We start from the raw sequence: 21,312 nt of genomic DNA, 5'->3' as shown, positions 1-21,312 counted from the left end.
TCACTTTCAGATTGTCTTGGCCAACAATCTCCCGGATAAAATTGGAGTTTAGACCTGTAGTGTAGTAGTTAGAGCACTCGCCTTGCAAGCCAGAGGACCTGGGTTCGATTCCAAGTTTCATTACTTCACACACTAGCAATTTACCTAGCAGTAAGTAGGAACCCGATTGGCCGATCACCTTCTGGGGCTAATAATCCCCCCAAATAACAAACAAACAAACAGAAATAATCCCTTCGAAACAAAAATAATTTGGTCACTCAATCCACGACTGTTTGTGGGACACTGCTGTGTTCAATTGGCTGCTGTGTTTTGCCCACAAAGTACACAGTACCTAGACTTTACAGTATATTCTGTGAAACGCTTTGAGACAGTTCCACAACATGATAAGGTGATATATCAAATACAAGGATTATTATTATTCTAGAATTGCTCATTCACCCCATGTGGGACATGGGTGTGTGGCTACATCTACCTCAACAGGAACAAGTCTCGTCCAAAGAGCAGCACCTCTAACTGTGCAGGTTACACCAAATACTGCCCTGGAGTTAGCCTGTACCCAAGTGGCGGCCCGCAGGCCAATTTCATCAGCCCCCACCCCCCCCAACCACCGATTTCATCTGGCTCACCCGCTCCCTCCATAATATTACGTTATATTTCTCGAAGGGACCTTTCGCAAAAAGGCATCTCAGCAGCCAAAAACTTGGATTAACCTGGCCTACACTATGAGCTCAACACCAACCTGGGGCTTGAACCTACAACTTTCTGATTGAGAGATCCATGTACTGTGCTAATGTGCCAACATTGCAATAATAATAATAATCCTTGCATTTGATATAGCACTTTTCACGTCGGGAGGACGTCCCAAATGGCTTCACAGAACACACTGTAAAGTGAATTGACTGTATATTTGTGGGCGAACGCGGCAGCCAATTGCGCACAGCAATGTCCCACAAACAGTCATAGATTGAAAATGACCAATTTATTATTGTTTTTGGTTTTGGAGGATTATTGTTAGGCTCTGTGTGGAGTAAGGAAACTTGCCCAAGGTTTCGCCCTGCCTGCAATATCATGTGACCCTGTGTGTATGTCAGTGCTGTGTCTTTCTCTGTGACCCTGTATGTACATTGTACAAATAAGTCATTTTCTAAGACACACAAGTTAAAATTAAAACCACATGATTTGCTGAATATGGAACATGATCCAAGCCCAGTTATCTCTGCTCCACAGCACTGCTTGAGGAAAGGAGATAGAGAATTACCTCACCTCACACCCACACAGTCAAGCTTCAGAGCCACCACCGTCAGGCTCTCCGCACATTTGAACAATAATGAAAGAAATGCTGGGAAACTCCACACGTTATCGCTGAAGCAGGTGTTGTCAGCACTAAACTCTCTTTGGATTAAGCTCCTCTTTCTTGTAGGGGAATTTTTTCCAGCTTTCTTGAATTTCCATAATTGTTGTTCTATTTAATGAGGAAGCACTGAGCTTCTCTGGGGCCACACAATAACCTGTTACCACACTGACTCCATTACCATGAGCAATGAGTGGCCACGGGAACCGGGGAGAGTCAGAGCCGAGCAACCATTGCCCTGAGCCTGAGGTCAGAGGTCAGAACAGAGGCCAAGGGGGGAGCAACAGGCAGAGACTGGCGAGGGGTCGAGACCTTGGGGACCCAGGTCCGGAGGTTACAGGTGTGAGGTCAAAGGTCAGGAGGTCACAGGTCAGTTGGTCACAGGTCAGGTGGTTACAGGTGAGGAGACACCATTTGAAAATCTCTCGCCTGGACCAACGACCAAAACTCCCTGCACGTCATTTGGCCATTTTTCAAACCTTCCACAGGCTCAGTATCTTTTGTCATTTCTATTCCTCAGAGTGAGAGGGAGGAGCGAGGGTGGGGGGATTGATGGCCAACACTGAGATGGATAATGAAGATTGATTCTCTAATTGGCTCCTCACTTCTCTGAGTTGATAAATGTACATCAGGACCCGCAGCGGCTGAGGCTGTAAGACCGTGGAATAGATTATGGTAATGAGTTGGCTTGAACCTTTTTGTTTCAATGAACAAGCTGCTACTTTACAGTATAATGAGAAATGACAGCGAGTGAACTGGAAGTTAGTTTGGCTCAGGGAGGTGTGTGCTGGGGAAGAAAGCCCGAGGGTCCATTTGATCTCATTGCCCATTTGGCTCATCAGCAGAACCTGGAAGTACAGACCAGTCACTGGGAGCAGGGTGTAATCCCACTGAGCTCTTGTTAACCCTTCAAGCCAAAGGAGTCCATCTTGCGCGGGGAGCAGGGGGGAAGCATCTAGGGGGAGTGAGGGTGGGCAGTAAGGGGTGGGACCTTGGTTCAATTCCCAAGGCGCTGGACAGTTAATGTTTCGGACCCGAGCTGGGGGTCGAGGAGGATGGAGGGCGGGGGGGGTGGGGGGGAAGCAGGGTGGTCAAAAGCACGGTTGAAGAGGGTCTTTAAGGAGGCGAGGGAGGGAGCGAGGTGAACAGACTGCAGGATGGAGTTCCAGAAGGTAGGGGTGGGGTGGCAGAAGGCCTGCTTGCCAATGGTGGGGAGGGCGAGGTGGGGATGTGATGTAGGCCGGAACCTGCTGAGCGGGCAGGATGGTAGGGGGTTAGGAGGTTGCAGAGGTAGTGGGCAGCAAGACCACGGAGAGCTTTGAAGGTGAGGACCAGGATCTTCAACTGTATCCTCTGTGTGATGGGAAGTCAGTGGAGTTGGGCAAGGATGGGAGTAATAGGGTCAGGGAGCCTGGTTCGGGAGTGGATATGGGCTGCAGAGTTCTGGATGATCTACAGCCTATGGAGGGAGGAGCTGGGGAGGCCGACAAGCAGGGAGTTTGCATAGTCAAGCCTCAATGTTATGAATGCATGGATGAAAGTTTCGATGGATCTGTGGTGTGACAATGGCAGAGCTGGGCGATGTTGCGGAGGTGGGGGAAGCCAGAGCAGGTCATGGCACAGATGTGTGATAGAAAGGATAGTTGAGGGTCAAACAAGACCCTAAGGTTCTGGACTGAACAAAACACAAAATAAGAAGGATTGTGGACCCAAAATGTTGACTCATTTTCCTTTCTCCATAAATGCTGCCTGACATGCTGAGTGTTTTGTTTTTAATGTTCCGGACTGGCTTAGTAAGGTGGAGTGAGCAACCATGGATGGTGATGCTGTCAGCCCCTGAGGTGAGGAGGCGCTGATGGGAGCCAAACAAGAGACCCTCATCTTGCTGACGTTCAACTGAAGAAAGTTAGCTCTCATCCAGGACTTGATGTCTGACAGACATTCTGTCAGGACAGCAGTGGTCCTGGAGTCAAGGGTGGTGGCAGAGAGGTACAGTTGGGTGTCATCCACATGCATGTGGAAATTGACACATGTCTGTGGGTGATGTCACCAAGAGGGAGCATTATAGACATTGAAGAGGAGGGGACCAAGGACAGAGCCCGGAGGAACGCCGCACAAGACGGTGTGGGGGCTAGAGGAGATTAAGTGGAAATGAAGTGGAGGCGGTGTGAGAGTTACGATCAGAACCAGTCAAAGACAGAACCATGAAGGTTAAAGTGAATGGAGAGGCGGTGAATGAGGATAGTGGTTAACGGTGTCGAAGGCAGCAGAGCGGTCAAGGAGGACGAGGAGGCAGAGAGAGCCCTGGTCGCAGATGGACAGAATGTCTGTTACTTTGACCAGGGCTGTTTCTGTGTTGTGGGCAGCATGGAGACCCGATTGGAGGTGTTTGAGAAGGTAGTGGCGGGAGAGGAAGTAGCAAAGCTGGGAAGCAATGACTGGTTCCAGTTCCCTGGAGAGGAAAAGGGAGGTTGGAGATGGGGTGGTGGTTCAAGAGGTGCTATATCAAATGCAAGGAATATTATCATTAGAAGTGGGGTGCCCATTTCATGCAATGCATACAGTTCTCCAGTGAAATCAATAGCTCAAGCTTAGGGGAATTAGGTTTCCCAGTCACCGTTCCTGACATATTTAAAAGTCTGTCTTCAATTTGAAACAATTAAATTTTCATGCAAGATTTAAAATACATTAAAAATTAATCACATGGAAATATGAAGAATTTCTTTGCTGCATTTGGACACCTCAATACTTAAAATGAAGCCAATTAAACAGTTTGTTGAAATGTGGAAGTTTAAGACAAATATCTCAGTCATGCATTGAAGAAAGTCACGATTTGTTTTAAAAGCATCAAAATTGATGATTGTAATTAATTTGGGGGAGCTTAGAAAAAAAAGCCTTTTCTTTTCATTTTGTTTCCTTACTCCTTCAAATAGATTCCTGAAGTCAACATGATCCAAATACTTTGCTCATTGTTACTGCAGTTACTGCAGATGCCTTGGTCATTCATGTGACTTATATAACAGCAGACATATACGTCATAATAATAATAATAATAAATAATCATCCTTGCATTTGATATCGTGCCTGTAGTTTGGTAGTTTGAGCACTCAACCCGCAAGTGAGTGGACCTGGTTTCGATTCCCTGACAAGGCAAAACATTAGGCAAATTTCCTTACTCCACACGCCTCTGTTTGACCTCTTCGTAATCTTTTTCGTCATACTTAGTGAGCGCCTCTTTCCCGAGTCTCAACTTTACCCTCATGTCTTCATTCATCCATGGTGTCTCATTATTAGTCCATGGTGTCTCATTATTAGTTCATGGTATCCCATTATTAGCCCATGGTATATCATTATAACATGCTCTCTTTCTGTCTGTTATTATTTGTGATAATATAATTACAATAACAAGATTACATTTGTATAGCGCCTTTCACGTCGGGAGGACGTCCCAAGGCGCTGGACAGAGTACAGCATTTCAGACCCGAGCTGGGGTTGGGAGGTAAGGGAGGGTAACGGTGGCCGATGGCATGGTCGAAGAGGAGGGTCTTGAGGCAGGACTTGAAGGAGGCTAAACAGGGGGCGAAGCAGAGTGACTGGGGGATGGAATTCCAGAGGTTGGGGGACAATGGCTGAAGGCTCTCCCACCAATGGTGGGGTGGGTAGGTCGGGGAACATGGAGCAGGCCAGAGCCGGCTGAGCGGAGGGAACAGGCGGGTTGGTAGGGGGTTAGGAGGTTGCAGAGGTAGGGTGGGGTGAGGCCATGGAGGGCTTTGTATGTGAGGACCAGGACGTGAACTGGCTCCACTGAAGGATAGGGAGCCAGTGGAGATGGGCGAGAATGGGGGAGATGGGGTCACGGAGTTTGGTGCGGGAGAGGACACGGGCTGCAGAGTTCTGGATAATCTGCAGCTGTGGAGGGAGGAGTTGGGAAGGCCGACAAGCAGGGAGTTTGCATAGTCGAGCCTGGAGGTGATGAAGGCATGAACAAGAGTTTCAGCGGCCTGAGGGGTGGGGTAGTGGCGGAGTCGGGCGATGTTACGGAGGTGAAGGAAGGCAGAGCGGGTCAGGCTTGAATGTGGAGGAGAAAAGACAGTTGTAGGTCAAACAAGACACCTAAGTTCTTGACTGGCTTGGTGAGTTGTAATGTGCAACCATGTAGGTTGATGTTGCCGAAGCCTGAGGTGCTGAGGCGCTGGCGCGAGCCAATCAGGAGGGTCTCAGTCTTGTTCACATTCAACTGTAGGAAATTTGCCCTCATCCTGGACTTCATGTCTGACAGACAGTCTGTCAGGACAGCAGTGGTCCTGGAGTTGAGGGTGGTGGCCTTGCTTCCTCCCTTTCCTCCTTCAAGGCCGGTCTCAAGACCTTTCTCTTTGACCATGCCTTCAGCTCCCCTCTCGACTCTCTACCTCCTCCTCGCTCCCTCCCTTCCCTCCCCTCACCCTGACCATTTCCCCTGCTCGGGTTCCGACCCAACTGTCCAGCGCCTTGGGACGTCCTCCCGATGTGAAAGGCGCTCTATAAATGCAATCTTGTTGTTGTTGATGAGGCAGAAAGATAGAGTTGAGTGTCATTCGCATACATGTGGAAGTTGACCCCATGTCTGCGGATGATGTCACCAAGGGGGAGCACGTAGATATTAAAGAGGAGACAAGGACAGAGCCCTGGGGAACTCCAGACGTGACAGTGTGGGGGCTGGAGGAGAAACCGTTAGAGGCAACAAAATGGAGACTGTGAGAGGGATAGGAATTGAACCAGGCAAGGGCAGGTCCGTGAAGATTGAGTAAAGCAGAGAGGCGGTGTATGAGGATGGAGTGGTCGACAGTGTCGAAGGCGGCAGAGAGGTTGAGCAGAGGGAGTCCTGATCACTGATGTTCAGAATGTCATTAGTGACTTTGACCAGGGCTGTTTCCGTGCTGTGGGCAGGGCGGAAGTCAGATTGGAGGGGTTCAAAGATGGAATGGGGAGAGGGAAAGGAGCGGAGCTGGGACACGACAACTCGTTCCAGGAACTTGGAGAGGAATGGGAGATTAGAGATGGGACGGTAGCTGGAGAGGAAAGATGGATCCATGGAAGGTTTTTTCAGGGTAGGGGTGATTACGTACGTTTTTAGAGGGGTGGGAACTGAACTGGTGGACAGGGAGAGGTTGATGACATCGGACAAGAGAGGGGCCAGAAGGTGGAGCTGGCTGGGAGACGAGGAGAGAGGTAGGGATGGGATCGAGGGAGCAGGTGGTGGGTTTGAGTTTGTGGACAGTCGTGGTGAGGGAGGAGGGAGAGAAAGGGTCGAAGGAGTATAGGGGTATGATGGGTGCGGTGGTGGATCATGAGGGAGCGGTGATGTGCGGGTGGCTGTGGACGGGGCTGAATGTATCCCCTTGATTTTAGATTCGAGGAAGTCCAGCATCTCCTCACAGTTGGAGTTTGAGGAGAGGATGGGCGAGGTATGGGAAGGTGGACGGAGGAGACGGTTAGTGGTGGAATAGAGAAGCCGGGGGTTGTCCTTCGCCACCAAGATAAATGGTGGAGGGTTGGGAAGGGGGAAGGGGAACTGAGGTGTTGAGGGAGATGAAGTGGTGGTCCGAGATGTCTTTATCGATGATGGTGATGTCTGAGACGGTGAGGCCCCGGGTGATCACCGGGTCATGGGGGTGGCCACGGACGTAGGTGGGGGAGTAGATGAGGAGGGAGAGGTTGAGGGAAGAGAGGAGGGAGGAGAAGTCAGCAGAGGTAGAGCAGGAAGAGGTGAAATGGAGGTTAAAGTCCCCTAAGATAAGGAGGCATTCAGAGCAGAGGGAGAGGAAAGATAGGAGGGTGGAGATGTCCGAGAGGAAGGTGGGGAAAGGCTTAATTAATATCAATGCTTAATAATAATATGAAAGCTTCTGAGTAGGTCACAGGGTCAGCAGCTCGGTGTAACAGAGGTTAGGACTTGTCTGTCCCCGGCATCTGGTTTCTGCCCAAATAGCAAAGGTCAGGCACAGCGGGAAGAAGGGGGAGTGGGGGTGGGGGTGGAAGCTTGCACAGGTTTTAATGACAGTAAACTGGGATTTTGCTGCAGCTCCAGGAAAAGAGTGTAACCCTCAGAGAAGCTATTAACGCTGCCTGGAGAAGTGCAGGAGAATGGGAAATGTAATAAGCCTCTAATTCCCACCGGGAGCAGCTATAAATAATTGTTACTGGGACGAGGTGAAACTTCACTGCCTTGTGTATGTGCAGAAACCCACAGAAACCAAGTTAACACAAGGTACAAGATTCAACCGTTCTCCCAAAGACAGAGGAATATAGAGTAACATGTGTGTTCGCACCCCAAACTGGGATTTGAGCTCATAATAATAATAATCCTTGCATTTGATATAGCACCTTATTATGTTGTTGAAATGTTTCAGAGTGCTTCACAGAATATATCGTAAAGTGTAGTGACTGCATATTTTGTGTGAAATGCTGTAGCCAATTGTGCACAGCAGTGTCCTACAAACAAGTCGTGCATTGAGTGACCACTTTTTTAAAAAAAGGGATTATTACCTCTGGAAAGTGATACGCCAATCGATTAACAGGTGGCTTCTTTTGGGGGAGGGGAAGGGGAGCTATCAAATCGGAATCATTAACAACTACAACAACATTACATTTATAGAACGCCTTTCACGTCGGGAAGACATCCCATTAAGATGCTGGTGTCCAAGAGGGGTCACTTCAGAGAGCTCAGCTCAATGGGGAGAGTCTGGGACGTATTTATCTGCAGTGACTGCAGGAGCTGAGCCGGAGTCAAGGAAATATCCATATTTTCTCGCAATTGAGAAGACTGAGGGCGGGTGGGGGGCACCATCAGCCCCTGAGTCCTGCTCCATTTCATTTGTTTTTTCAGCGAAGCACAAAGTGAATGATGGGGAGTAAGGCGACCAAAGGGATAGTCACAGGGCATTTACAACTGGGGTGTGGGGGCAAGAGCAGGTAAATAAGACTGAAAGGATTACTCTGTAAAAGAGCCACCACAGATACAATAATAATAATCCTTGTCTTATCAAGTCTTCGAAATGTCTCAAAGCGCTTCACAGAATATATTGTAAAATGAATGACTGTATAATTTGTGGGCAAACCTCAGCAGCTAATTTCACACAGAAGTGACCAAATGATTATTAGTATTTTTTGTTTTAAGGGATTATAAACCTTAGACAGCGATCCACCAATCGACTAACAAGTGGGTTCCTATTTACTGCTGGTAAACAGAGGTGTGCGGAGTAAGGAAACTTGCCTAAGGGAATCAAATTCAGGTCTTTTCGCTTGCGATTCGAGTGATCTAACCAATACATACAGGACTCCTCTTAATCGATGGGCTGGTGTGCAAGATGTAATTTACACAAAATGGTCCGCATTAAAAACCGCCATCATCATTTATATCCTTAAGAAACCCTCCCTGGACCCATCTCTACTCTCAAACTACTGCGTCATCTCCAACCTCCCTTTCCTCTCCACGGTCCTGGAACGAGTTGTTGCTTCCTAGCTTCTCTCCTTCCTCTCCTACCACTCCCTTCACGAACCCCTCCAATTGGGTTTCCGTGCCACCCACAGCTTAGAAACAGCTCTGGTCAAAGTGACAAAGGATATACTGTCCATCAGCAACAAGGGCTTCCTCTGCCTCCTCGGTCTCCTTGACCTCTCTGCTGCCTTCGACATCATCAACCTCTCTATCCTCATCCATCTTCTCTCACCTCAACCTTTACAGTTCTGTCCTTGACTGGTTCAGATCGTACCTCTCACACCGCCTCACTTCATCGCCACAAAGGTTTCTCCTCTAACCCACACACCATCTTGTGCAGAATTCCCCAGGGCTTTGTCCTTGGTCCCCTCCTCTTTAATAACTACATGCTCCCTCTTGGTGACATCATCCGCAGATATGGGGTCAACTTCCATATGTTTGTGGATGACACCCAACTCTATCCTTGACGCCAGAAACACTGCTGTGCTGACAGAATGTGTCAGACATCAAGTCCTGGATGAGAGCTAATCTTCTTCAGTTGAACATTAGCAAGACCAAGGCTCCTGATTGGCTCCTGTCAGTGTCTCCACACCTCAGGCGCTGACAGTATCACCATCCATGGTTGCACATTCCACCTTACTAAGCCAGTCTGGAACCTTCAGAGTCCTGTAGCTCAGTGGTTAGAGCACTCGCTTTGTAAGCGAGAGACCTGAGTTCAATTCCAGGCAGAGGGCGAAACCTCGGGCAAGTTTCCTTACTCCACGCAGAGCCTAATAATAATCCCTCAAAAAAAACTAAAACAATAATAAATTGGTCATTTTCAATCTACGACTGTTTGTGGGACATTGCTGTGCGCAATTGGCTGCCGCGTTCGCCCACAAATATACAGTCAATTCACTTTACAGTGTGTTCTGTGAAGCGCTTTGGGACGTCCTCCCGACATGAAAAGCGCAATATCAAATGCAAGGATTATTATTATTATTATTTGGCGTCTTGTTTATAATAATAATCCTTGCATTTGATATAGCGCTTTTGACCTTTCTACCCCACATCTGCGCCATGACCCGCTCTGCCTTCCCCCATCTCCGCAACATCACCCAGCTCTGCCACTGTCTCACTCCACAGGCCGACAAAACCCTCATACACGCTTTCATTACATCGAGACTTGACGACGTAAACTCCCTGCTTGCCGGCTCCCAACTCCTCCCTCCACAGGCTGCAGATCATCTAGAACTTTGCAGCCCGTGTTCCTCTCCCGCACCAGGCTCCGTGACCCTTCCACCCCCATCCTCACCCAACTGGGTGTATGGGTGAGGGAGGGAGAGGGAGCATGAGGGAGAGAGCGAGAGACAGAGAGAGAGGTTGGGAGGGAGAGATAGGGTGAGGGAGAGAGGTGGGAGGGAGGGAGAGGGGGAAGGGAAGGTTCATCCATCGCATCTGAGCGGCAGCACCATTGATATTCCTGCTCTCTCCAACCACAGAACACCATCTTATCATCTCATTCAAAGGACAAGGCATCTCTGACAATGCAACGCTCATTCCCCACTCCCCCTCTATCCCCCTTCTACATGTGTTCTGTAGTCAAAAAAAGTGCCTCTCTCGCTCACGCTCTCACACTCTATAACAAGCTTCCTGCTGCCACCCAGGCTCTCCATCAACATGGAAACCAATTCCTGACAGTGAACAATTTAAGAAGCAAATTGAAAAGCAGCTGGAACACCTTGTCTCCTACTGCAGGGGCTGACATCCTGGTCTCAGTCTCTCTCCTGTCATTCTGGAAACAATCTATCTCTCTGGTCAGAGGTAGACACAGCATTTCTGTCACAAGCCCAAGAGAGTCAGCATGGGCGAGTGATGATCTCTGCTGAGGACAGCACAACCTGGCTCATCGGCAGGACTTGGAAAGGCAGACCAGTCACTGGATCCTAACTGCTAGCTAGACAAGCAGCAGGAAAGCTTGCTATCAATGGCAAATCATGTAGTTTTAGCTGTTGGGCTCCAACAGTTACCCAAATGCAAATTCTGGGGACAGACAGAAGCAGACAGAGAGAACTCCCAACAAAAGAGAGACAGATACACACACAGAAATAGATTCAGTGAAAGAGCAAGAAAGAGCCCTGGACACACACACACATACCAAGAGATAGATGACCACAATGAGAGAGCGAGAGCCCTACAGAGAGAAAGACACACAAACATACACAGTGAGAGAAAGACACACACATAGTAAGAGAGGAGACACACTCTTAAGCAAGAGAGATAGATGACCACAATAAGAGAGTGAGTGAGAGAGCCCCAATCACAGGCTCCCATTCCTCTATCAATACCACTGCTCTCACCACTTCTTTTTAATCTAAAATAAGATCCTTCTCGTAATCTAAAATAGAATCTTCCTGCTAATTTAACTCTCCGTATTTCAGTCATTAGAGCAGCTTATCACAGCCGTCCAGACATTCCTGCCTCCTCTCACAATAGCCGAGATTCCCTCACCAATGGCATCACAAGCCTGAGCACATTGTGCCCCAGTGTGAAACAGTGTACACATCTGCCATCGGGCTGCAAATCACAGCATGGCCTCTCACCACTAAATTCCATTTTATTTTCACTCACAAGTGTTGTATAAAGTAACCAAGGCTTGGGTACTCCAGCAGTTACCTCAACGCACACTCTGTGGTCCCCAAACCTTGGCTCTTGCCAACCTGTGCCTAATACTCTCCGGAATTAGGTAAACAGAATACATCCCTCCAGGGAGAGAGTGAGCATTCCATTCCAATAAGTACCTCTGGAATTTCCATGTGTACCTGGGATGCATGGATTCTCAGTTTGGTTTGGAGACTCCTAACTAACATGATGGGTCGGGTTTGCACAAGTGTCAGACACTCGCTGCGCAAATAAAGTGTGGAATAGGAACAGTGGAGTCCTGTAGCTCAGTGGTTAGAGCACTCGCTTTGCAAGTGAGAGACCTGAGTTCAATTCCAGGCAGAGGGTGAAACCTTGGGCAAGTTTCCTTACTCCACACAGAGCCTAATAATAATCCTCCAAAACCAAAAACAATAATAAATTGGTCATTTTCAATCTACGACTGTTTGTGGGACATTGCTGTGCGCAATTGGCTGCCGCGTTCGCCCACAAATATACAGTCAATTCACTTTACAGTGTGTTCTGTGAAGCGCTTTGGGACGTCCTCCCGACGTGAAGAGCGCTATATCAAATGCAAGGATTATTATTATTATATTACTCCAGCAACAGGTTGTCCTAAGCCCAGGGCGGTGATGGCCTCAGGCTGTAAGGAGCAGTTAGGCTCAAATAGCATGTGGTGCGTTTGTACAGGAGCCAATCACAGGGGGAAGCTCGGCAGCCAATCACAGGGGGAAGCTCGGCAGCCAATCACAGGGGGAAGCTCGGCAGCCAATCACAGGGGGAAGCTCGGCAGCCAATCACAGGGGGAGCCACTCCACAACATACATCTTCACACAGGAAGGAATTTAATAAGAGCAAATCAAATCCAATAGCTTTGTTCCCCACGTTGAGCACAGCAATCAAGATGTAATTGCATTATTCTAACAGTCTCTCGCAATATTAGTCAAACCACCCAGAGGCCATTGTCTTATACTGTGTTAGAACTGAATCTTCTCTTCCTACAGCTGTGATTGAGCAGCTTCTCATCTATGTGGGTTCTGTAGCTCAATGTGGAGTCCTGTAGTGTATTGGTTAGAGCGCTCGCCTCGCAAGCGAGAGACCCCACACTGAGCTACAGGACTCCACAAGAGTTAAGAGCTCCAGGTCCGATCGTAAACCCAGGAGAGCTGGAAATGCCACCACCATCCGGCTCCCATCAACGCCAGGAAAGAATCTAACAAAAATCAAATCCCAAACACTCAGATGATTAGAGCGACAGCTGGGCTGCTCGGCCACTCCACAATAACAACTTCTGTCCTCGCCCAAAGTTTAGCCAATTATTTCTAATAATGAGCGACAGAGGATAAAACTTATCCCTTACACCAAAGGTAGAAGAGACCTTGTATTTTCATAGCACATTATCACACTGAAATGTTTTAAAGCGCTTTATATACTTGTATTTGATAAAATAATCCTTGCATTTGATATAGTGCCTGATGATGTCGTCGAGATGTTGCAAAGTGCTTCACAGAATATACTGTGAAGTGAATTGACTATATTTTGTGGGCAAAAACACGGCAGTCAATTGCGCACAGCAGTGCCCCACAAACAGTCTTGGAATGAACGACAAGCGATCCATCAATCGATTAAGAATAACATCTTGCATTTATATAATGCTCTTCATGCTGGGTGGGGTCCGAAGTCTGACCCGGAGCCAGAGGAAGTGAGGGGGGAGGTAACCATAAGCACAATCAAAAAGGAAGGTCTTTAGCCAGGATTTGAAAGTGGAGAGGGAGGGGGCAAGGCAGAGGGGTTGAGGGAGAGTTCTAGAGTTTAGGGCTTAGTGGCTGAAGGCATGGCCAACGCTGGTGGAGGGCACAAGGGACAAAGAGGAGGCCAGAGCCAGCTGAGCAGAAGTAGTGGATGGTGGAGTGGAGGCTAACCAAGCTGGATAGATAGGGAGGTGCTTTGGGTGAGGAAATTATTACCCCAGGAAAAGCAATCTGCCAATCGACTAGCGACCAGGTTCGTACTTACTGCTTGGTAAACAAAGGCGTGTGGGGTCAGGAAACTTGGCCAACATTTCACCCTGGCCAGAATCAAAACCAGAACTCTTGCTTGATTGAAAGCTCTAACCACTAAGCTACAGGACTCTATTGAATATACTGTAAAGTGTATTTCAATAACACAAATTAAATTTGTAACTTGCCAGAATATACCAAGCACCGGAATGCGTACACACCTACACACCCATAATCCTCTCGCACACTCCCACCCGCGCACACAATCCTCTCCACAGACCATCTATTCTGCACCAGTTGTGAATGTGACCCAGATTTCAGTCACTGAGCCTCTCCACAGTGAGATGAGATTTAGAGATGTCTGAATACTGCCATCTGGTGGTCAGATCAGCCTCTTGCGCTGGGCAGTGATTGGACGAGAGGAGGGAGGGAGGTGATGAAGTGTTGCTAAAAAGCTGAATCAAAGAAAGTTTTTTTTAGGAGGGTCTTGAAGAGGTGTCGAGAAGTGAACTCTACTGAGCAGAGGTGGACGGACACAAATCATTGGCTTATACCTTTCAGTATAACTGGAGTTCCTTTTGCTGCCGTGGGGGGTGGGGGGATTCTCCACCCACACAATCTCACCCAATGGCTCATCGCTCAAGTCGATGAGTCGCTGCACATAGTAATTTGCCTGTTCCTTGATGCAAGCAAAACAGCTTGTAATTGCACCTTACAGTAACTTGAAGGAAAAAGAGAATGAATTTTGCAGTAAAGGGAAGCGATCCAGCGCTGAGGATGACGAGGAGATGTTCTGGAATCTTCTCAGTGAGAGAGTAGGGACATGACTATATGAAAGGTCGAAGAGGAAAGTCTTCAGGTGTGATCTGAAAATGGGTAAAGAGGGGGCGAGGCGGAGTGGTTAAGGCAGGGAGGTCCGCAGGTTTGGGGTATCGTAGCTGAAGGCATGGCCGCCAAGGGTGGGGCAGAGAGCCACGAGGCACAGAAGGTCCAAGTCAGCCAAGCGAACGATGTATGCGAGTACAACTTAGCAACACAAGGAAATGTGGTACAATAATAATGCTTATATTTGATTCCGCACCTTATCACATAGGAAATGTGTCTCAAAGCGCCCACAGGATTTACTGGGAGGTGGATTGGCTGAGATTTTTTTGTGAGCGAAAATACAAACACGGAGAATCTGGTGAGAATGGCCCACGGTTTCTAACCTTTTTTACATCCTTAATTGCTTCCTTTCCTTTCTGGAAGGATCAAAATTGGGAACAGTTGGTTCAGTCTGAGACTGAGCCAGTCACTGAGCTGCCAGTGTCTTTCCAGGCACGAGTTTCCCAAACAAATCACTGATGGATTGATTTCAAAGTGGCCGATAAGCAACAAACAGTCACTTTACAAAACCTGTATAATAATAACTATTATTAAAATGAGCGAGCAAGCGAATCAGCAGTCAGTCACGGGACATGATAAATAACACAGCCCACCAGGCTGCGCACGTGCACGCATCCCCATGGTATATGCCCACAATAACACAGCCCACCCCAGGGCTCGCGCGCATACAGCCCACCCCAGGGCTCGCGCGCACACACCACCCAGGGCGCGCGCGTGCGCACACACACAACACCCAAGGCACACGTGCGCGTACACACACCACCCAGGGCACACGTGCGCGCGCACACACACACACCACAGGGCACGCGCGGGTGCACACTCACCACATAGGGCGCGCGCACACCAACCAGGGCACGTGAGTACACACACCACCCAGGGCACGCACGCGCACACACACACCACCCAGTGCATGCACGCGCGCAGACACACCACCCAGGGCGCGCGCAGACACACCACCCAGGGCGCGCGCAGACACACCACCCAGGGCGCGCGCAGACACACCACCCAGGGCGCACGCACTCACACACATCACCCAGGGCACGCGCACTCACACACACCACCCAGGGCGTGCACGTGCACACCACCCAGGGCACACGCGCACACACACACCACCTAGAGCGCGCCCGTGCACGTGCACACCTCCCAGGGCGCACACACACACACCACTCAGGGCGCGCGCACACATACCACCCCAGGGCGCGCGCACACACACCACCCCAGGGCGCGCGCACACACACCACCCCAGGGCGCGCGCACACACACCACCCCAGGGCGCGCGCACACACACCACCCCAGGGCGCGCGCACACACATCACCCCAGGGCGCGCGCATACACACACCACCCAGGGCACGCGCGTACACACACACCACCCAGGGCACGCTCACGCACACACACCACCCACAGCACACACACCCACACACCCCGCAGGGTGCACACACAACCCCACAGCCATACCCCAGGGTAAACACATACCCACACACAAGCTGGGTGGGTGGGGAATACAAGCACTTTCACTCAAGGACATGCACCTGACCCAGACTCAATGTCTCTTCTCTGGCCTCATTCATAATAATAATCCTTGTATTGGATATAGCAAACACACGACATTGAGATGTCTCAAAGCGCTTCACAGGATTCACTGTAAAGAGTAGTGACCATATGTTGTGGACAAAACACAGCAGCCAATTGCGCACAGCAGTGTCCCACCAACAACTTTGGACTGAGTGACCAAATTATGCTTATTTATTTAGAAGAAGATCCCCCAATGAAATGGCCTCAGCTGGCCTGTCGCACAGTAACTTCACATAAGCCACTCATGGGTGGAAAGGAAATACAAAGGAATTAACAACAGAGAGACTTATTATGGGTCCAATTGTTTTTTCAGGATCTTAAATGCTCAGGTTAGAGAGCGCTCATCAATGTAGTCACAACTCCCTCTTATCGAATGGGGACCAAAATTTATGTCAAGGGGTGGAGGGGCCCCTTTAATAGTCCGTCAGCACCATGCCATTGATCAGGGCCCGTTTCCACATGTAGTAGGTAGAGCGGGGGTCAGAGGGTAGAAGCCGCTGAATTCCTTGAAAGTCGGGAAAGTGTTTGACTCGAATCGTTGCTGCAGAAACAGTTTGGCTTCAGCCTTGGACAAAGATGTCACATTGAAGGTCTTGGCAGGAGCTGGGAGCAGAGAGAACATTCCAGATCGGAGGCAGGTGGAGGCAGCAACGAGATGCTGACGCCTGTCCAATGATACCCCCGTCTCACCACAGGCCCTCAGCCCCGCCCCCTCTCGTCGCTGCTGTCTCAGCCCCGCCCCCTGGTGGCCGGCTGCCCTCCTCCACAGGAAATAGGTGGAGCTGGAGATGGTCCGGTACCGGACACGGAACACGGAGTGAGGCATTCGCCATTTTTGGACCCTTCTCTTGGCTTCTTCCCGCTCCGTCCTCTGCAAGGGGGAGGGATTACTCTTGCTGCCACAGAGGGGGAGGAAAGGGCTTCGAAGGTCACTTCCTGCCCTGCTCTTGTACAGAGAGGGCAATTGAAGATCACCAAGTCCCACCAAAGTGTTTCCAATCTGCCCCGTGGCACTGTCCTTGGGTCCCAGAGCTACCCGGGTCATGGCCTCTCGTCGCCAGTTGTAATACGTGGACCTGGAGATCCAGGGGTAAGTCTTCCTGAAGCTCTTGTAGGGAGGACACATGTTCAGGGATACACAGTTCCTCAGGAAGCTTTTAACCAGCTGCATGGATGGTGACCTTTGGCTGTTAAAGGGCCTTGGGAAGCCGGGCCTGGGGTGGAGTTTGGAGCTCTCTGTGTTCTCCGAGCCCCCCGAGAGAGGTGACTGGTTCTCGTTTGCCCCCGGAATCCCAGCGTCCAGCCCTGGGACTCTCACACCCGCCCCCAGGAGCATCTCGTGTTTCCAGGTGTAATAGGTGGAGCGGGAGACCTCGGGGAAGCGGGTTCGGAATTGCTGGAGGGGCAGGAAGCTACCAGCTGAGAAACATTGCTGGAGATATTGCTTGGCCTCGTACCTGGTGGCTGCTTTCTGCCTGTGCTCCCAGGATTGTCTCTTCCACCTGTAGAAGGTGCTTTTGGTGATGCTGTATTTCTCCCGTAGCATAGAGTAGGAGATGTCAGGGTCCATGTTCAGGAGCTCCAAGGTGTTGCGAGGCAAAGCCTCCCCTGAGCTGGGGCAGTGCAGGGTGCTGACGGGTACAACGGGGGCAAAGTACTGAGGCCTGAAGACCGAGCGGGAGAGGCTCTCCCCTGCCCACATAACATGTAGAGTCTGGGACTGACAGGCAGACCCCGCCCTGGCCCGGGGCCGGATAATACGATTGAAATAGGGTCTGATCTTCATGTTGCTCATGGGGTAGATGGAGTACACATCTCTCTGCAGAACTGAGGCCAGAGCATAGATGTGCCACATGTTGGAGAAGGTGCCAGGGAAGCAGGTAGCCTTGACATCGGCGTCAAAGATGGCCTCCAGGATGGCCATAGGCAGCTGGTCCATTCGAGCCGCAGACTCCTCAGTGCAGAGAGAGAATCTGGCCGCCTGCAGCATGATCTTGGAGTCGATCATCCCCTTGAGGTAATACTGTTTGTGGAGCAGCATCTCCACCATGGTCCTGACCTGCAGCTCCGCGCTCAGGCTGCTGTCACCCAACAGCGACACGCTGGCCGCTTCAAATAGGTGGTTCCCCTGACCCTGACAGCTCAGAGGGACCATGTCCATTGGGGCATCCTCAGGATACAAGGCTTTGGCCTCCAGATCCACCTCCGTTCCCATCGAGACATTCCTGTTCCTCTCACAGGCCGAAGGGACAGAGAAGCTAGATAATAACTTGCCGACGTCGGAGGTGACGGCTCGGAGATAGTCAGGGTCTGGCCATTCAGTGGCCTCCTGCAGCTTACAGCGCAGAGCATCCACCAGCTCCGCCCTCTCCGGCATCCCTAAGGGAGATAGACAGAGTCAATGCAATTCCTGTTTGGATATTGACACGGAATCTCAACAACAACTAGCATTTATATAACAAACACCCTTTGCACAGGGTAGGGTAACCAGGAGACAGGAGTGTAAGATACGACATGGGGAATTAAAAGAAAATTTAGGAGGAACTACTTCACACAAGAGTAACGAGAATGTGGAACTCATTACCTGAAGTGATGGTTGAATCAGAAAGTGTAGATACATTCAACAGGTAGCTAGAACTTGACATGAAGGGAGAGGGGAATAGAGAGTGTGGGAGGGAGTAAAGACTTGTGTGGTTGGGCCGAGTGCCTGTTTATGTGCTGTACATTCTTTATAAACTCCGTAAGAACATTTAACGTTTTGCTACAAGTAAATATAAAATTTAATAATGCAGCATCATTCAAAATAAAATAATCCTACAACAAGGATTATGATCAATCAAATTACAGTAACAGCACATGAAGTACTACATATGTCCACCAGAAAGCATTGTGTTCCAATAAACAGAAAGCTTCCCATTAATGGAATGCAAGAGTGGCTTTCATTAAAACTACCAGGTCATTGTAGTTAGCACAGCACAGGGGGCCAATTAAGCCTCTGCTGGTGCCAGTTATCTCCTTCCCTCAAACCCAGTTTCCTGTTCCTTGATATTGTTACAAACGCACTTCATTTTCAGAGGCGATATCCTTCTGGGAAACATCTCATCTGCCTGTTCAGGTGGACATTCATTATTGGCACTATTAGAGCAGAGAAGGGAGTCTCGGCCAACAATCCTCCAGATAAATTGGTCGTTCGCTTCAATGCCTGTTTGTGAGACCTTGCCACAAATTGTTTGCAGTGTTTGCGTAAAAATACACAGCGACTTCACTTAATAGCAATTAGTAATAATTATCCTTGCATTTGAAAAAGCGCCTTATCACATCTTTGAGACGTCTCAAAACGCTTCACGGAATATACTGTAAAGTGAATTAACTGCATATTTTGTGGGGGATTACATGTAAAGTGCTGTCACTTTTGTTTTGCCAACATAGGCAACATTTGTGGAGTCCTATCATATAGTGGTTAGTGCGCTCGCTTCACAGGCGAGAGGACCTGGGTTCAATTTCCAGGCAGGACGAAACCTTAGGTAAGTTTCCTTACTCCACACACCTCTGTTTACCCAGCAGTGAGTAGGAACCCAGTTGTAATAATCCAGAAGTTCAAAAAAATATATAATAATTTGGTCACTCAATCCACAACTGTTTGTGGGACGCTGCTGTGTGTAATTGACTACCACATTTCACCCACAAGATATACAGTCAATTCACTTTACAGTAGATTCTCGGAAGCGCTTTGAGATGTCTCAATGACATGGTAAGGCACCGTGTCAAATGTAAGAGTTATACTTGTCTATTATTATGGTACCAAATGCAAAGATTAATCTTAATATCAACAACAAAAATAGAATTAAACAGGTAATCCAGTGATTGACACACCAAAAGTGCACTCTTCAAGTCAACAATAACACCCTGCATTGATAGAGTGTCACAATATTCCATTGCTGCACATGCACAGACCTTACTAGGGATCAAGCACAGGAAAAGTTCCCCTTATATCCAGGCTATGCCATACCTGACCAGACAAATACAAGTCTAATAACCCACGTGTAGCAAACAGGAAGTGATATTGGCAGTGACCCGATGACTTAGAATTTGGCCATCATTTCCCCATCAACACAGGCTGGGAGCTGCTGGCAGAATCCTCTCAATCGCTATCCTGATGCTGTGGGAGTTACCCTGGAATTAGGTTCAGTAAATTTGTGCCTGTGATAGCCCACAGTCACAAAACTTTACAGGAAATACAGTGAAGCGCTACGAGACATCCTCCTGACACGAAAGGCGCTGTAAAGTTTATTAATCACTCAGTCAATTGATTTCTATAAATTAACAGTCTAGAGTAAGGGGGGGGATGCAAGATTGAGAATATAAAAGCACCAGGACTGTGGGGGGGGGGCGGAGAGAATTTTAAGAAATGAACAATTTTTAAAGACTGGTTTCAGTCTCCTCCACTTTGGGAAATTTAGGAAGAAAAATAAAGCATGGGATGTTTTCCCCCTCACCTACTTCCTTGCAATTCTTGGTACTTTCCCCAGCAGCTTTTCCAATGAAATTCACAATTTACTCCAACAAATATAAGAATCACATCTGCATTTCTATAGTGCCCTTCACTCAGGGTAGCGACTCGAAGTGCTTATTAATAATAATTGTTGCATGTGATATAGCACTTTATCATATCATCGAGACATCTTAAATCGCTTCACAGGATGTACTGTAAAGTGGATTGACCATGTATTTTGTGGGCGAAATGCAGCAGCCAATTGCACACAACAATGTCCCACAGTCATGGAGTAAATTACCAATTTTTTAGTGAGATTATTACTATTTAATATTTAAGAAGATGCCGAGTTTGCCTTTTGGACTCTCCTAAAAGTATTTCAAAAAAAGTTAAGGAAATTGGGAAAACTCACACATAATAATACTTGCATTTCATGTAGAGCCTTATTACATCATCGAGATGTGCCAAAGTGCTTCACAGGATACACTGTAACGTGTAGTAACTGTGTATTTTATGGGCTCACAGCAGCGCCCTAAATATAGTCGTGACCACATTTTTTTGCAAATTTGGCTGCAAATAAACAAGTTTGGAGAGGGGGGGAACGGAAAGTCTTTTAACCATTTACTCACTGCTTGTCTGTGGGGATCTCTTAGACTTGCTCTGCTCTTTGTCCCATCTATTCATCATTTACTTCTGCTCAAACCACTGAGATCTGAACACGTTATGGGTAGGCAGAGAGAGAAATCTAAAGCCAGCAATTTGAAAAGTTGTGGGGGAAAAAGTTGAGATAAGTTACACAGAAAGTTTGCTCTTCCCCACCCCTCCCCCTCTGTTTACCCCTTTGTTAAAACAAACAATTTAGAAGCTCTGAATGAGCCGCTTGGCTTCATAAAA

General features: G+C 48.6%; 1 protein-coding gene across 1 annotated transcript; it reads right to left on the bottom strand.

Annotated features, from left to right (window-relative positions):
* Positions 1-16,368: 16,368 nt before the first annotated feature.
* LOC121849677 (vertnin-like) lies at positions 16,369-18,303 on the bottom strand. The gene is made up of 2 exons (XM_042337928.1): positions 16,963-18,303; positions 16,369-16,926 (listed from the first exon to the last, which is right to left on the bottom strand). Exons 1-2 carry the CDS (start codon positions 18,301-18,303, stop codon positions 16,369-16,371), a joined length of 1,899 nt encoding a protein of 632 aa, XP_042193862.1.
* Between the last annotated feature and the right edge of the window lie 3,009 nt (positions 18,304-21,312).

The sequence above is a fragment of the Callorhinchus milii genome, unplaced genomic scaffold (assembly GCF_018977255.1).
Source record: "Callorhinchus milii isolate IMCB2004 unplaced genomic scaffold, IMCB_Cmil_1.0 Scaffold9, whole genome shotgun sequence".
Classification (NCBI taxonomy): Eukaryota; Metazoa; Chordata; class Chondrichthyes; order Chimaeriformes; family Callorhinchidae; genus Callorhinchus; species Callorhinchus milii.
The sequence above is the reverse complement of the archived record's forward strand: the minus strand, read 5'-3'. Positions and strand labels throughout refer to the sequence as shown.